The sequence below is a fragment of the Hyalella azteca genome, unplaced genomic scaffold (assembly GCF_000764305.2).
Source record: "Hyalella azteca isolate HAZT.00-mixed unplaced genomic scaffold, Hazt_2.0.2 contig13566, whole genome shotgun sequence".
Lineage (NCBI taxonomy): Eukaryota > Metazoa > Arthropoda > Malacostraca > Amphipoda > Hyalellidae > Hyalella > Hyalella azteca.
This window is the reverse complement of record NW_025943482.1, coordinates 31,448-48,152: the sequence shown is the minus strand read 5'-3', so window position 1 is coordinate 48,152 and position 16,705 is coordinate 31,448. Positions and strand designations below refer to the sequence as shown.

The window sequence follows — 16,705 nt, the reverse complement described above, 5'->3', positions numbered from 1 at the left end:
TGTGCTGTACTGCTGTGCTGTACTGCTGTGCTGTACTGCTGTGCTGTACTGCTGTGCTGTACTGCTGTGCTGTGTGCTGTACTGCTGTGCTGTGCTGCACTGCTGTGCTGTGCTGTGTGCTGTGCTGTGTGCTGTACTGCTGTGCTGTACTGCTGTGCACCACAAAATCTTTGCGCCAAAATAAGAATTTTCAAAACTCCCCTCCCTCCCTTCCTCCCCCTAACGCCCCTCCCTCCTTTCCTCCCCCTCCCCCTAACGTTAGGGGGAGGGGCCTTCCCTGCCTCCCCCTCCCCACGGGGAATGACAGAGGGGCAGTAGGACTGGCCGTTGAAGTGCCCCTCTGAAATACGATGCCCAACTTCCCGTGACGCGCCCCAACACCCACGGGGAGTGACCGCGACTACCCCGAGGCTGGGGAAGTGGGGGGGGGGAGTGCGTGGTCAAACAACGGACGAAACTAAGGACACTAACCTAATACAATGTAATATAATATATAATGTATAGGGATAGGAAAATATAAGGGAAACACCAATAATATGGAGATCATTAATATATGATATAACAAGTAATAAAACTTGACATTTTCTTGTGAAGTTAAGCATCTCATTTGGGTTATCCAATCAATCTTTAGACCGAAATATTATCGAGAATTTGTGTTTAATTTAAGAGATTTAAGTCAGTTGATTCACAATTTCCATGAATCAATACCTCGGCGAAGCTTCATGTCACAAATGCTAGGCCTACATCAAATTAAAAATAAACGTTTGATGTACCTATCTAACAACTGAAGGTATTTCAATTATTTAACGACGGTATAATATTTATCCACAATTTCTTTCGATTTTACGCCTCAGAGGCAAACAGCGTGCGAGTTGAATGATAATGAATAACGATTGGTAGCACTGTCAGCAGCAGCAGTCAGCACTGCCAGCAGCAACAGTCAGCACTGCCAGCAGCAACAGTCAGCACTGCCAGCAGCAACAGTCAGCACTGCCAGCAGCAACAGTCAGCACTGCCAGCAGCATCGCGAGGTAAAGTCGGCAACAACGGCCTAGATTTGCGCGTTTGCGAACGTCTCTGCGGCGAACGGCCGCAATGACTGCGAGAATTTCGAACTGGGCAGTCTTTGCTTTATTGCCCGTCTCCTAATCTAGAACTTGACTGGTGATTGCTATTACGATTGCCGTGCTGTTGGTGAGCAGCATGACAAACGCACCTCAGAGAAATGATTGTAAATTTGACCAAATACGATGCACTTTTTGCTTTGTGTGGGTCACCCTGACCCATCTCGTCCAGCCAAAACGATATCGTATATCAGTCATACGCCCGTTTTCTGCTAATGCTGTGGATGAGCAAGTGTGTAACTATTTAGACAATACGGTATGGGATTAATTTTCCCGGGTAAATGACACCCATCTGTCCCAATGACCCCTCTCTCCCCCCCCCAGGTGGTGCAGTAAGTTACTGTCTCGGCGACGTAGAAAAAATTCAAATGAGTGCTGCGAAAGAACCAGTTATGTGCCGCCGAATGTTGGGCGCGCTTTAGGCGGCCAAGCGGCGGGTCTAGAGCGGCCGCGGCTAAGTCGGTTCTGACTGAAAATAGGGTAGGAAATGGACGCGTGTGCCGGCACGGCAGTAAAGGGTTAAGAATGGGTGCAGGAGGTGCAGTAGGACTGTAGGAGGTGTAAGATGAGGTGCAGGATGAGATTAAAATGAGGTACAGGTGTAAGATAAGGTGCAGGATGAGGTGCAGGAGGTGTAGGAGGTGCAGGAGGTGCAGGATGAGGTGCAGGAGGTGCAGGAGGCAGCGATCGGCAGGCAACAAAAACTTGCCGCGGCGACTTTCTTTGCGCTTCACTGGCGACGCCGGGCGTGGCTGTGTGGCGTGGCTGTGTGGCGTGGCTGTGTGGCGTGGCTGTGTGGCGTGGCTGTGTGGCGTGGCCGTGTGGCGTGGCTGTGTGGCGTAGCTGTGTGGCGTGGCTGTGTGGCGTGGCCGTGTTGCGTGGCTGTGTGGCGTAGAGTGGCTTATGATTGTGGCGTAACTGTAACAAACATGGCGCAGTGCTCTGGACGGCAGAGTGGGCGCAGTGCTCTGGAAAGCTGCTCAGAGTCACGCAGAGCAAACCAGAGCCGCGGCAGAGCAAACACGCGCACAAAAGCTGCAGTGTAGCTAAAACGCGGTCAGGTCATCGAACTGAAAATGGGGCTCAAACGCGCGGGCTTGTAGAACCCTGCAATGAAATTCAACTTTGCAATGGCAAGGGTTCAACCTGTCAATTATGTGTACTTGAACCCTGTAATTTGGTTCAACCTTTCGAACCTGTTGAATCCTTGTATATGGGTTGAAACCTTCAACCTTGAAACCTTCGATAGGTACCCTGACGAAGGGTTCAACCCTGTAGATTAGTTGCACCTTGCAGGGTTCAACACCTTCACCCCCCTCCCCCACCTCATTCATCAATTCACGGTATAGGGAAGAATGAACGGCACCGACGCCGCGTAAAATCAACACATCACATTCAGAAAAATGAGCGAGACTATGTCTTAATAGCGATGCAATCTTTTTTCATGAAGTGAATCATCCTGCCCCGGTATTATGTGTAGAAACTGTGTATTTGGCCAACAAGACCCAAGCAGCTGTCTGAGTGTAGCAGTAGATGTCTCAACAACCCATCAGCGGGCAGCATCGGTTACTGGGAAATAATGCAAATTCTTGCGCTTGTAATGACCCATAATAGGTCGTTCAAGTGGGTTAAGCTTGGGCTTATTACCTGCAGAATATGTGAAGCTGTTTACACCGCTAGTCCGCTACTATCCCAGCATGCAATGTAAGGTTGAAACAACGTACTTCGCGACGTTGAAATAACATTGAACATTAGTCCAGAATGAAAAAGTAATCAACATCTTGCATGTCGACGTTGTTTCAACGTTAAAATCGCGTGAATTCTGTGACATTCATAAATGTTAACCTGATACATCCTTTTAAAAGTGCGCTTTTAGCGCCAGAATTCAACGCGGTTTCAACGTTGAAACAAGGCTGAAATGTACGACGTTGAAAAAATGATTTTGATTCACTTATCATTCCCGACTAACATTCAGCGTTATTTCATCGTCGCGAAGTCCGTTGATTCAACGTTGACTCAACCTGACATTGCCTGCTAGGATTAAGCATTAATAAACAATGAATTATGTGAGTCAAATGACACACTTAAACGACCTGAGGTCACTGCCACCAAACCCGCCCCAGGTGGCAAACGTGTAGGCAAATTACGTTGAAACAACTAATGCTGAATCAACGTTATTTCTACGTCATCCAAAGCAACGTTCAGGGAACGTCATTTCAAAGTTGTCAAAAACGACGTTTAGGCAACGTTATTTCAACGTTAAATCAACGTTATTGCACCGTTAGCTGCCAATTGAGATTTTTTTTCATTGACGCAGCAATTTCAATACACAGCAAACAAGGCCACACTGCGACACTCGAGCGGCCCCACCGCTGCCCACCACCCAACAGTGCATCAGAGCCCCACCGCTGCCCGCCACCCACCAGTGCATCAGAGCCCCACCGCTGCCCACCACCCACCAGTGCATCAGAGCCCCACCGCTGCCCGCCACCCACCAGTGCATCAGAGCCCCACCGCTGCCCGCCACCCACCAGTGCATCAGAGCCCCACCGCTGCCCGCCACCCACCAGTGCATCAGAGCCCCACCGCTGCCCGCCACCCACCAGTGCATCAGAGCCCCACCGCTGCCCGCCACCCACCAGTGCATCAGAGCCCCACCGCTGCCCGCCACCCACCAGTGCATCAGAGCCCCACCGCTGCCCGCCACCCACCAGTGCATCAGAGCCCCACCGCTGCCCGCCACCCACCAGTGCATCAGAGCCCCACCGCTGCCCGCCACCCACCAGTGCATCAGAGCCCCACCGCTGCCCGCCACCCACCAGTGCATCAGAGCCCCACCGCTGCCCGCCACCCACCAGTGCATCAGAGCCCCACCGCTGCCCGCCACCCACCAGTGCATCAGAGCCCCACCGCTGCCCGCCACCCACCAGTGCATCAGAGCCCCACCGCTGCCCGCCACCCACCAGTGCATCAGAGCCCCACCGCTGCCCGCCACCCACCAGTGCATCAGAGCCCCACCGCTGCCCGCCACCCACCAGTGCATCAGAGCCCCACCGCTGCCCGCCACCCACCAGTGCATCAGAGCCCCACCGCTGCCCGCCACCCACCAGTGCATCAGAGCCCCACCGCTGCCCGCCACCCACCAGTGCATCAGAGCCCCACCGCTGCCCGCCACCCACCAGTGCATCAGAGCCCCACCGCTGCCCACCACCCACCAGTGCATCAGAGCCCCACCGCTGCCCGCCACCCACCAGTGCATCAGAGCCCCACCACTGCCCACCACCCACCAGTGTGCCGCAGGACGGCGACGACCGAGGTGGTGGCGTCGTCGGTGCCGATGCAGAGGACGGCGTCGTCGTGGGGGACGGTGACCGCGTACTCACGGGGCCGCAGGTACAGCAGCCCGCGGCTCCCCACGGTCTCCGTGGGGATGTTGGTGAGCGCGTGCCCCGTGTCCTTGAGACGTGCCCACGTGCTGTACACGCCCGTGATGCTCGAGGGCACCTCCTTCACCAGCTGCTCCCCCACCGCCAGCACCATCGCGGGCTGCGGGGGGACAAGAGATGGATTAGTGAATATTGGGGGACAAGAAGGAGAGTTAGTGAATCTGTGGGGGACAATAGGGGGGGTTAGTGAATCTGTGGGGGACAAGAGGGGGGGTACGCTCTACTTAAATATAATTCGTATTCAGAGTATCAGGACGCTCTACTTAAATATAATTCGTATTCAGAGTATCGGGTGAGAAGGCATGCACCGCTGCGCTGACGCTATACGACTCAACCTACACTCAGAGGAGTGAGTGGAACTTTATCCTAAACAGCTACGTATGCACTTTTTGGCCTTCTTGTGGGTCATTTTGTCGCAGTTAGGCAAGCAAAAGGTCGTATCATTGCAAAGTTCAGGAAGTGTGTCAATATTTGGATGATCTGATCAGTGTGAACTTCTGAGGTTAAACTGAACCACCCACACAAAAGCTATTATCATTGTATAATAATCAAATCGTAATCACGGTTCAGAAAAAAAATAATAAAATCGTAATCACGGTCCAGAAAAAATAATCAAATCGTAATCACGGTTCATAAAACTAATCACATCGTAATCACGATTAATAAAAAATAATCAAATCGTAATCACGGTTCAGAAGAAATAGATCGTAATCTTTGTTCAGAATAAATAGATATCTTGTTTCAGAAGAAATAGTTCGTAATCACGGTTCAGGAGAAATAGATTGTAATCAGGTTTCAAAAGAAATAGTCGAATCATGGTTTTAAAAAATCCAATCATAAAAATAGCTAAGTAAAAATAACAGTTAAAAGGAACACATTTTTCAATACGCTCATCATTCAGACTCTTGACGAAGGATTAAACAATAACAATTATTCTTGTCGATAATAAACTTTCCACACCATCCCTTTTTGCATCAATCACTATGTGCAGGCAATTTAATTACAAGCTGCCAATTATGAAGAAACATTAAATTCAATCTACCTATTTGACTTATTTGAGTAGGTAATAAAATGTTATAACAAAACCACCGATAAAATTATGCCAAATCCCATCGTCACTGCGCTAATGAATCGAGCATAAAACACCATCATCATATGAAGTCGCCAACATATTGAATGATTCAATGCTCAATCCCCCACTTCTCCTTCTCAGTCACATCTTAATCAGGGTAAAATGTCCTCCAATTATAGTCCACACACACTCATATCCTGTTTCAAGTATAAATAGAAGAAGCAAATATCACTTACCTATATGCTATAGACCAAGCGCGCGGGTAAAGCGAAGCTGAAACGATCGTGATTAGCCGTCAACGACGTCTTGATTTGCACGTTACGCCTTCAGTGTCAACTTAGTCCAAGTCTAGTCATGCTTTGCACTCATGCTTTGCACTTTAGCAACACACTAAAATTACACTTCTTCTCCGAACGCTTGTTATTCTTTGCTAGTCTATTACGAGCTTAATATATTCACTTTTATTTAAAACACCAGTTTTTTAATCTCATCGTACTTTGCGTATAAAATTAACTAAACACCATTCAAACACTGGCAAATATAGCGACAGTAGCTAGTCGCAGAAATCAATCCAAATGCACAAACAAGGTCAAGTTTTGGAGCAAAATCATGAAGCTAAAGTCGCAGGAGAAATTCTTTTAGTGGACATCCAGTGCAAGAGCAAGACTGGAACTATCGAGAACTATGCCCCTGGCGCTGCTGATCTAATTATTGAGAGTGCAGGGCTTCGAGTGAGAGGACTAAATCTGTAGCAGACGACTGAGCTCGCCAGACCAAATCTCAAGCAGACGACGAACGCACACGCACGTCCGTACCCGGGCATCCACTCAGCTAAACTGAAGCTGTAGAATTGTGGAGCAAGAATCTCAACGGTAGTTACTGTCATCTCGAGTTCTACGAAACTACCTGGTCGCATTTCGAAATTTTAAACATCACAAATACATGAAATTAATAATTCTTGAGGACAGATGACCTTAAAAAGGTGTAGGTGTGAGTTTAATGGCCCAATGGAGCTACGATAGAGACTGCTCTAGATGCCACTACGGGGTACCGCCGCGCAAAAAGAGCACCAGAAAACAACCACCAAACGCCCCTCTGGCTCCGCCCTCCAGGCTTCTATTCTGCTTCTGCTGCGCTGCTCGAACCTAACCTTTCCAGCCGCCTTGCCATTTCCAATGCCACTTTGCAGCCCTGCATGGAACACTCTCAGTACAGGGGAAGTAACCTCAGCTCCAGTCATTGCCCATTGCTGGAATACAACTGACAGATGAGATACCCTTGCTGTACTCAGTAGAATAAATGCATAGCATGCCATAAGTCAGGGTGCAAGACAAGTAACGTCAGTCCTCAAGTTGACACATTGCTCGAACACGATATCAACTAACTGCAACGAGAAGCACAAGTAGAAAGAACTATCAAATAACCGTGAATTGTATAAAATACGAAATGAAAATAGAAACAAGTCTCAGTTCATTAGCAAGTACATTGATGAAACAAGATGTCAACAGGCAGTTGAAATATCAACTGAACGATCTGGATGAATTGAATCATCTTGAATCAAATAAAGTCATATTAACATGACGCTCTCGAGGCGCGCGATCGAATTGTTGGCTCGACTTCCGCCTTCTTGAAACGCTTCTTGGCATCCAGTGGCTGGGCATCCAGTGGCCATGCATCCAGTGGCTGGGCATCCAGTGGCTGGGTATCCAGTGGCCATGCATCCAGTGTCTGCGCATCCAGTGGCTGGGCATCCAGTGGCTGGGCATCCAGTGGCTGGGCATCCAGTGACTCGGCATCCAGTGGCTGGGCATCCAGTGGCCATGCATCCAGTGGCTGGGCATCCAGTGACTCGGCATCCAGTGGCTCGGCATCCAGTGGCTCGGCATCCAGTGGCTGGGCATCCAGTGGCTGGGCATCCAGTGGCCATGCATCCAGTGGCTGGGCATCCAGTGTCTAGGTATCCAGTGGCTGGGCATACACTGTCTGAGTATCCAGTGTCTAGGCATCCAGTGGCTGGGCATCCACTGTCTGAGTATCCAGTGGCTGGGCATATGAGTGGCGAACGTATAGGATTTTTGCATCTCCCAACGGCCACGTTATCCCTACTATCCACGCTTGCAGCAGGTGCTTGTTGCAGCAGGTGCTTGTTGCAGCAGGTGCTTGTTGCAGCAGGTGCTTGTTGCAGCAGGTGCTTATTGCAGCAGGTGCTTGTTGCAGCAGGTGCTTGTTGCAGCAGGTGCTTGTTTCAGCAGGTGCTTGTTGCAGCAGGTGCCAACGACATGTTATTCCTACGAGAAGATCAGCTGCAGCGACGAGTTGCCTGCGAGTTTCCAAGAACCGCATGCGGAAAAAATCATGTTTGGACGACCAGGAAGTGAAAAAAACCTAATATAGAATTCGTATCAAAGAAAAGAATCAGTCAATAACGTGCGAGATTATTAGCTTCTATTAATAAGTATCATAGTGAATAGTATTTTTTAGTACGAGTATAACTATACAGTATAAAGATGGGTATTAAATTAATTTGCCAATCCGATTTTGCCGTCATAAGAGTTGGTGGGTTGTGATCTCACTGCATTTGTCCATTCAAGAGAGTGTGTTATTTATTTATATAAATTTCATCATTTCTTCTTGCAAAGTTTAACAACACTAATTTGATTCATAAAATAAATTGACAAGCACTTGCAAGAAATATATGCAACCAAAGGCACTTGCTGCAACGAACTTCTTCGCAAGCGTGTTGAATATAGCACAATGCACGCGTGTTGATACAGACGTAACTCAAGCGTGTTGAATATAGCACAATGCACGCGTGTTGACACAAACGTTATTCAAGCGTGTTGAATATAGTACAATGCACGCGTGTTGACACAAACGTTATTCAAGCGTGTTGAGTATAGCACAGTGCACGCGTGTTGACGAATAACGCTCAGGGTCATTTGACTCTTATAGTTTTTGTCAAGGAACTCTCCCAAAAGGTTAGCGGCTGAGTACAGTATATAGGCGGCTGAGTACAGTATATAGGCGGCTGAGTACAGTATATAGGCGGCTGAGTACAGTATATAGGTGGCTGAGTACAGTATATAGGTGGCTGAGTACAGTATATAGGTGGCTGAGTACAGTATATAGGTGGCTGAGTACAGTATATAGGCAGCTGAGTACAGTATTTAGGCGGCTGAGTACAGTATTTAGGCGGCTGAGTACAGTATTTAGGCGGCTGAGTACTAGCCGAATTCAAGTAGCTCTGCGTCATCTAAAAGTCAAAGAAATGTTATCATCCTCCAACTCATTTCCATACTTGTTAAATTCATGTGTTGTTTTCGAAGGTATTTTTGCCGTCGGTATTTGATTTTTATTTTCCACTATTTCAGGTATCATTTTCGTATCGATGAGGACAATAAATAGTGAAAATGAGAGCCTTTGTTCTTTATTAAGTTGTGAAGAAAGCCAAATAAACTTCGTTTTTCCTACAACAATCAATCATGTAGCAATATCGCGGCGTGATATTTTTTTCCATGATGTTTTGGAAATCAAAGCATTAATTTGCATTGAAATCGGATTATTTGACTGAATAAAGTCGAATTTTTCTTTAAATCGCGATGGTGAAGGAAACCAGCGGTGAGTTCAGCGGGCAGAAGCAGTCAGAGGTAGCGGCCTCTGACGCTGCAGTAGCTCAGCGGGGACGTGGACAAGACGATGCAGATCTTCCCCGTGGGGATTTGTGTCACGTTCATTTCAACGTGTAAAAATAGTATCAATATATCGTTGACCGAGGAGCTCGAGATAGTAACTTTAAACTGTAGAGTAAATATAATGTTAAATGTGTATCGTAGCATGTAAATTATCGACTTGTCTGCTAATTCTGGAAAATTCAAGTCCGGCAGCACCCACGCAGTCCATGCGCGCGCAGTTGAAGTTGGGATCGGCAACGAGAGAAGCTCTGCCAAATTATTTCCGTGTTTATAAGTGTTAAATGTGAAATATGTGCATTTACTGGATGATTGAGTTTTTTATGAGTGAGAAAAAACTGTTTGTGGGAATAGCAGTGATTATTTTCATTTCTGAACTGTTATGTGAAGTTGTATGTCACTTAGTCCGCATGGGCGCCTCTAAGCCAGTGGCATGCCACAGAATGTCTGTTATATTTAAACTTGTTCAATCCATTAATTTGATTTGAATCAACTAAGAAATCCAACTCACAGCGATAATTGTCGTAAACTAGATCTAGTAGTTTCTGTTCTGCCCTAAAAAATAGAAATCTTGTGGAGAATGCTTTGTAATGGCTTGTGCTACAGATGATCATTTAATCATTGCAAATTGATTTGGCTTCTTTTTTAAGCTAATGCGTGTCAAGTGTGCCTTGGTTGTATGGAAATATCGTCGATTTGAGAATGAATGGGATTGTCAGAAAAGCTGCTGTGCTGTGAAGTTAAATGGTTTATAGTTCCAGTCTAAATACTTTATTCCATATTTGCAGGTATCGTACGGTACTTGTAGGCTGTCTCTTATACACATCTAGATGTGTATAAGAGACAGCCTTTGGTCTACCCGCACCTATGATTTTCCCAGGAAAATCGTTGAGCTGACGACAGAAGATCCTCAAGTAACCCTGGCTCGAATCGCATTGGAACGCGCCCTACTTGAGGCGGAACGTAGAAAAATGGATATCGCTCGCTCGCAACTCGACATCGATATGACTAGAGCCCAGGCCCTCAGAGACTCAGAACAGCCCAGCATTGGATGCACTTCATCTCAACCTGTTCGTTCTCAAAAGGGAGAGCGGTTTGTTACAGAAGGCTGTGCACGGAGCGATCGTGCAAGCCAGTTCGGGGGAATAGCAGTCAGTCTGGCTTCCTCCTTCACTATCAGACATGCTCCCGGAGCATCGAAGTGCGCCAAGTCTCCCAATTTCGGTGCAATTAACGCCACCCAGACACCAGTCAGGAAAGCCTCCTCGAGATTAATGTTGATTTCCGAATTGGAGCACTCCTCCAAGAAGACCGACGACCGTCACTCGTCATATGCGGAAGCGTCAAACACAGCGACTCATTCCGAGGGCACGGTAGCAGTCACAAGTTCACCTGCGTCGACCGTGCTTGAGAACCCGAGCAGAGTTGTCTATCATCGTGGTCCCAGAGCGGTCTCGCCGACATCGGCTCCCCAGCAGAGCGCGGCGTCAGTCTCGACGACATCGGCTCCCCAGCAGAGCGCGGTGTCAGTCTCGACGACATCGGCTCCCCAGCAGATCGCGGCGTCAGTCTCGACGACATCGGCTTCCCAGCAGAGCGCGGCGTCAGTCTCGACGACATCGGCTCCCCAGCAGAGCGCGGCGTCAGTCTCGACGACATCGGCTCCCCAGCAGAGCGCGGCGTCAGTCTCGACAACATCGGCTCCCCAGCAGAGCGCGGCGTTAGTCTCACATACATCGGACACTCAGCGGAGTCATGTGATAGCATTGCCTACATCTGCTTCCGCACGGAGCGCGGCGACAGCACCCCCAGAATTGGATCCAACCCAGAAATCAGTGAAGGTCGTTAGAGTCACCCGCTCTCGAGACGCGGCGGACACGTTGACAGCAAAATCTCAAATGGATCTGCATGGAACAACTTCTCAGTCCCTTCGATGGGAGTTTGTCGACCCAGGCGGTGGAGCGCGGCAAGCTTCTCGCGTCGAACCCGGTCGTCAAGAAGCGAGGGCAACACGTATGACGTCGCCGCCTCAGAAGACGTGGCGGAGCGGTGAATCTCACTCGTCTACACTATCGAAGGGATCTTGCTTTCAAATCGATGTCCCAAGAGTTTTGAGTTACGTGACTTTGCCAATTTGATGGTCTTGAGTGTTAGATTCAATGTATTCTCTGGCTTAAAGTTAAATGCCAATTGTGAAAGTTTGATGGTAGTGAGTGTCAGATTCAATGTACGTATCCACTAGTGTAAAATTCAATTGTCAATTTATGGTATCAGTTTTCTATAGTTTGCTTGCAAAGAGTGCCATAATTAAATTTCACTGGTTACAGTTCGCATACAAATCTCGCGGCCCTGAGCGCCAAAAGTTTGCTATTAATGTATTCGTGTATTGAGGAATCATGTACCAACGTAAATGTGTATTCATGTATTAAGCATAGTGATGTCTTTCTTGTTGGCCAATAGCGCCAAAATTTTCTTCTTTTGTTTCGGCCACTAGTGCCAGTTGACATAACGAGGGTAGTTGTTTGACGTAGCGAAGGCGACACCAGATTGCCAGAACGGAACGTAAACCAAAACGATTTCTGAAAAATAAAAGTTGACTTCCCATGCAGTCAACCGGGGCGGAGTGTCACGTTCATTTCAACGTGTAAAAATAGTATCAATATATCGTTGACCGAGGAGCTCGAGATNTCATTATATGATCTCGGTTTCTTGTATGTTCACACTCTTATAGAATCCTGTACGTGCAGGTTTCGACGCCGAAATATAAGGAAACAAGGATCAAGTCCACCGACTTATTACCCCCTTATTAACTCGTGCGTCACAAAGCTCCCGGACTAACATAACTACTCTGAGAGCGGAATAGTCGAAACGTGAGTCACCGGACTAGAAAATGATGTCAACGTCGGACCCAGGAAGGAAGAGAGCGGGCTTCCCGCTGCCACAGCTAGATGACAGTTCTGAAACTCTTGCCACAGAAATGAAAGGTCTTCTGCGCTCCATAAAGCCTGAGTTCATCAGTACTGCCAGAGAGACAATTGCAGCTATGAAAGTGCTTTCCTCACAACATCAGTTGCTTGTGGAGGCTGGCGCAGCGTTCACCGCAGCTGCGGAGAAGATCGGCTCCGGAGCCGAGGCTTCTCTATGTCGCAATCGAACTGATAGACTTCTAGCGAGAGAAAATATCTTGCAGGTTTCCTTGGACCAGAAACTATGCTATTTGGTAGACCGCGCCTCTCCGATGCACGCTGCTTCGGCAGAGGGACGCCTTCGGTCTACCCGCACCTGAGATTTTCCCAGGAAAATCGTTGAGCTGACGACAGAAGATCCTCAAGTAACCCTGGCTCGCATCGCATTGGAACGCGCCCTACTTGAGGCGGAACGTAGAAAAATGGATATCGCTCGCTCGCAACTCGACATCGATATGACTAGAGCCCAGGCCCGCAGAGACTCGGAACAGCCCAGCATTGGATGCACTTTATCTCAACCTGTTCGTTCTCAAAAGGGAGAGCGGTTTGTTACAGAAGGCTGTGCACGGAGCGATCGTGCAAGCCAGTTCGGGGGACTAGCAGTCAGTCTGGCTTCCTCCTTCACTATCAGACATGCTCCCGGAGCATCGAAGTGCACCAAGCCTCCCAATTTCGGTGCAATTAACGCCGCCCAGACACCAGTCAGGAAAGCCTCCTCGAGATTAATGTTGATTTCCGAATTGGAGCACTCCTCCAAGAAGACCGACGACCGTCACTCGTCATATGCCGAAGCGTCAAGCACAGTGGTTCAGCCTGTGGGCATGAGCGCGGTCACTCCTTTATCAGCGCCGCATACTGCAGAAGCGTCAAGCACAGCGGCTCGTTCCGAGGGCACGGTAGCAGTCACAAGTTCACCTGCGTCGACCGTGCTTGAGACCCCGAGCAGAGTTGTCTATCATCGTGGTCCCAGAGCGGTCTCGCCGACATCGGCTCCCCAGCAGATCGCGGCGTCAGTCTCGACGACATCGGCTTCCCAGCAGAGCGCGGCGTCAGTCTCGACGACATCGGCTCCCCAGCACAGCGCGGCGTCAGTCTCGACAACATCGGCTCCCCAGCAGAGCGCGGCGTTAGTCTCACATACATCGGACACTCAGCGGAGTCATGTTATAGCATTGCCTATATCTGCTTCCGCACGGAGCGCGGCGACAGCACCTCCAGAATTGGATCCAACCCAGAAATCAGTGAAGGTCGTTAGAGTCACCCGCTTTCGAGACGCGGCGGACACGTTGACAGCAAAATCTCAAATGGATCTGCATGGAACAATTTCTCAGTCCCTTCGATGGGAGTTTGTCGACCCAGGCGGTGGAGCGCGGCAAGCTTCTCGCGTCGAACCCGGTCGTCAAGAAGCGAGGGCAACACGTATGACGTCGCCGCCTCAGAAGACGTGACGGAGCGGTGAATCTCACTCGTCTACACTATCGAAGATATCTTGCTTTCAAATCGATGTCCCAAGAGTGTTGAGTTACGTGACTTTGCCAATTTGATGGTCTTGAGTGTTAGATTCAATGTATTATCTGGCGTAAAGTTCAATGCCAATTGTGAAAGTTTGATGGTAGTGAGTGTCAGATTCAATGTACGTATTCACTAGTGTAAAATTCAATTGTCAATTTATGGTATCAGTATTCTATAGTTTGCTTGCAAAGAGTGCCATAATTAAATTTCACTGATTACAGTTCGCATACAAATCTCGCGGCCCTGAGCGCCAAAAGTGTACTATTAATGTATTCGTGTATTGAGGAATCATGTATCAATGTAAATGTGTATTCATGTATTAAGCATNTGGTGGGAGGATGTGGGATTTCATTTGTTTGTATTTTGGAGTTTGTGCGGTCTAAATTATGTTAGATATTTTGGTAGCTCAATATTTATTTGTGAGTTCTAAAATTTTCGAGTATAGCGCGTTTCGTAGCCAGTTTACCGCCCGTAGCTCTTATTTCCAGTCGAAATCTATTTTCACGGTGGCAAAATTTTAACGTTGCAAGTGACATTAATAAACTCGATGGTCAACTTTTGGGAGGCTTGAAATTTTGAGTGAAATAAAGTAAATAATTAGTGTAAATCAGCTTTGTATCATTGACGACTGACTAATTATTATAACAAGATCTTTTGGAGTCAGATCAAAGCAGAAGAGTTAAACTCGTTGTGAACACCGGAATTGCGAACTGAGGTCGGGTAGATCCTGCATAGCAATCCAAGATTCAACAGGTAGTATGTATGGCTCCCCAGCAAGATGAGCATCACTTGCACCTGCTGCTCCAAGCAGACATGCATAATGCTCTGCAATTATATTAGCTTTATGGGTTGGGTCTGTTATGAAACATTTGTGCTGCAGAAGGGGAGCGGCTCGAAATGCCGCTTGTTTATTGGAAAGTTTGCCAATTTGCCTCCACACCTTGGCCACTTGTGTATAGCTGTTGATTCCGGAGACAAATATTTCTAATTATTCTCTTTTTGCCTCCTTAATTTCCCGCTTCATTTAGGCCTCTGCTCGCTCCAACGCAATAAGGTTAGGCATGGAGGGGCATGAACAGATTTCATTTGTAATCCGCACTCGAAGGGGAAAGGTTGTAGAAACTATCTGGACTTTCGTGATAAGGAATATATTTGAACGATGAAATATATAAAGGATAAATGATGAAATTCATTATTTTCTTACACATTAGGCCTATAACGAAAACTATGCGAATGGGGTCAAAGATGACATTGAAATACAGTTGATTGTGGCTAATTTTATTTCGTTTATCCATAAAGTAAATCAGAATGTAGGCTGGTACGAGCCAAAATTGCATCGTTTCGCACTGATTTCTCTTATTGTTTGGTGATTATATTTTGAGTATAGTTTGAAGCATGTAAATAATAATGGATTAGTACATGTTAATGAAACACTAATCCATGTAAAGAGTGCATTTCAAAAATATGAGGCTAACAAGGTGCAAAGTGGGCGTTGATCACACATTGAGGCGCGCATTATTTACGCAAAGTTTTTTTTGGTAATTTTTGTGCAATAACGTACTTGAAACTGAACAGAAGACAATCGGAGAAATGTTAAATAATTAATGTAACATGTTCTCATTCCCGAGGACTTGAAAAATTAAAAATTTCTCTCATGTCCTATCCTATATAATAATTACAAATGAAAATATCATAATATATAAAACTCTTTAGTAATAAATGTAAATATCATCATTTGGAGTTTTATAAACAGTGCATTAACTCATTTTTCGGCAGATAAACATTTTCTTTTTTTGTGTGTGTGAATATTTCTAGTTCCGTTGCAACAGGACTGGTTAAAGGAGTCACGCGACTGAAGTTCATCGTAAGACTAAATAAATACTGTTAATTTTTATAAATCGCAGCAGTGATATATAGGGCAAATTAAATTACTTCCGCTTTTCTAAAAGCTCGTCGGTGAAATTCAATTAAAGCAGTGAAAAAGGTGTTGCCTGAGAAAGACTATCGACGAGTGCAGTTTTTCGAGGTTCTTCTTCATTTTATAATATTAGTTTAATGATCTTTATATTAGTATAAGGATTAGTATAATGATAATATTAGTATAATGCTCCAGCAGCTATCTCAATCAACCGTCAGTTATGGAAAGATCGGGTTCCAAAGGCCGGATCCCTTGTGAATCAAGTCACCCTAAGTTCAAGAATCGGCAACAGGCCATGGGCCTATTTCTTCAATGCTCACACTTATATTCTATTCCATTTTATCTAATACTCTGAGTAATGATCTAATACACAGCCGTCACCATGCAGATTGATAAATGTTCTGATAAATGTTCATGTCATTATTATTTTAACATGGGGATGTTATAACTGTGTTAAAATTCGACTACAGTCAATTCCACGTAAACAGGCCTTATGTCGCCAGCCTTCAAAAAAAATCTATTTTGTTAACAAAACCGAGCCCCAGATTTTTAGCGCGATCGAAAATGCTTTTTAGTTTTTATGTGGCAATCGGAGCCAAAAATCTTAATTCTGATCAAAATTATAAGGTTCTTATTGATTAACTACGAGTTGAGTGCAGTAGCTGCCGAGTGGCGCCTTATGGGGCATTGACGACAGCTAGTGTTGTTCGAACTAAAAATTCAGATTCTTCGGTGGCAGAAGGACGGAGCCTTGTTGGTGGCGCAGTTGACGTTGGCAAGATGGTAGAGCGTGCCAGTGTTGGGAGCATACCACATGGCGGCGCATTTTTTTGTTGTATCGTTTAGCGGATTTGTAGGTCCCCAGTAGCTTGATCCAGTAGCATTTGGAATCACTTGGCCGTTGTCGAACTTCCATTCAGTACCAACCATTGTCATGCTCGTCCATATTGATTTGGTCAAAGCTGCAGTACAATCGGA

The 16,705-nt window shown here is 46.8% G+C and overlaps 2 protein-coding genes across 2 annotated transcripts; one reads left to right on the top strand and one right to left on the bottom strand.

Moving 5' to 3' along the window:
• Positions 1–4,382: 4,382 nt before the first annotated feature.
• Positions 4,383–6,503, bottom strand: LOC108676781 (protein N-terminal asparagine amidohydrolase-like). The gene is made up of 2 exons (XM_018164919.2): positions 5,879–6,503; positions 4,383–4,670 (listed from the first exon to the last, which is right to left on the bottom strand). Exon 2 carries the CDS (start codon positions 4,662–4,664, stop codon positions 4,383–4,385), a length of 282 nt encoding a protein of 93 aa, XP_018020408.1. The 5' UTR covers positions 4,665–4,670; positions 5,879–6,503.
• Positions 6,504–10,183: 3,680 nt separating this feature from the next.
• LOC125178905 (putative protein TPRXL) lies at positions 10,184–12,011 on the top strand. The gene has a single exon (XM_047883755.1). It carries the CDS (start codon positions 10,303–10,305, stop codon positions 11,467–11,469), a length of 1,167 nt encoding a protein of 388 aa, XP_047739711.1. The 5' UTR covers positions 10,184–10,302; the 3' UTR covers positions 11,470–12,011.
• Positions 12,012–16,705: the final 4,694 nt, after the last annotated feature.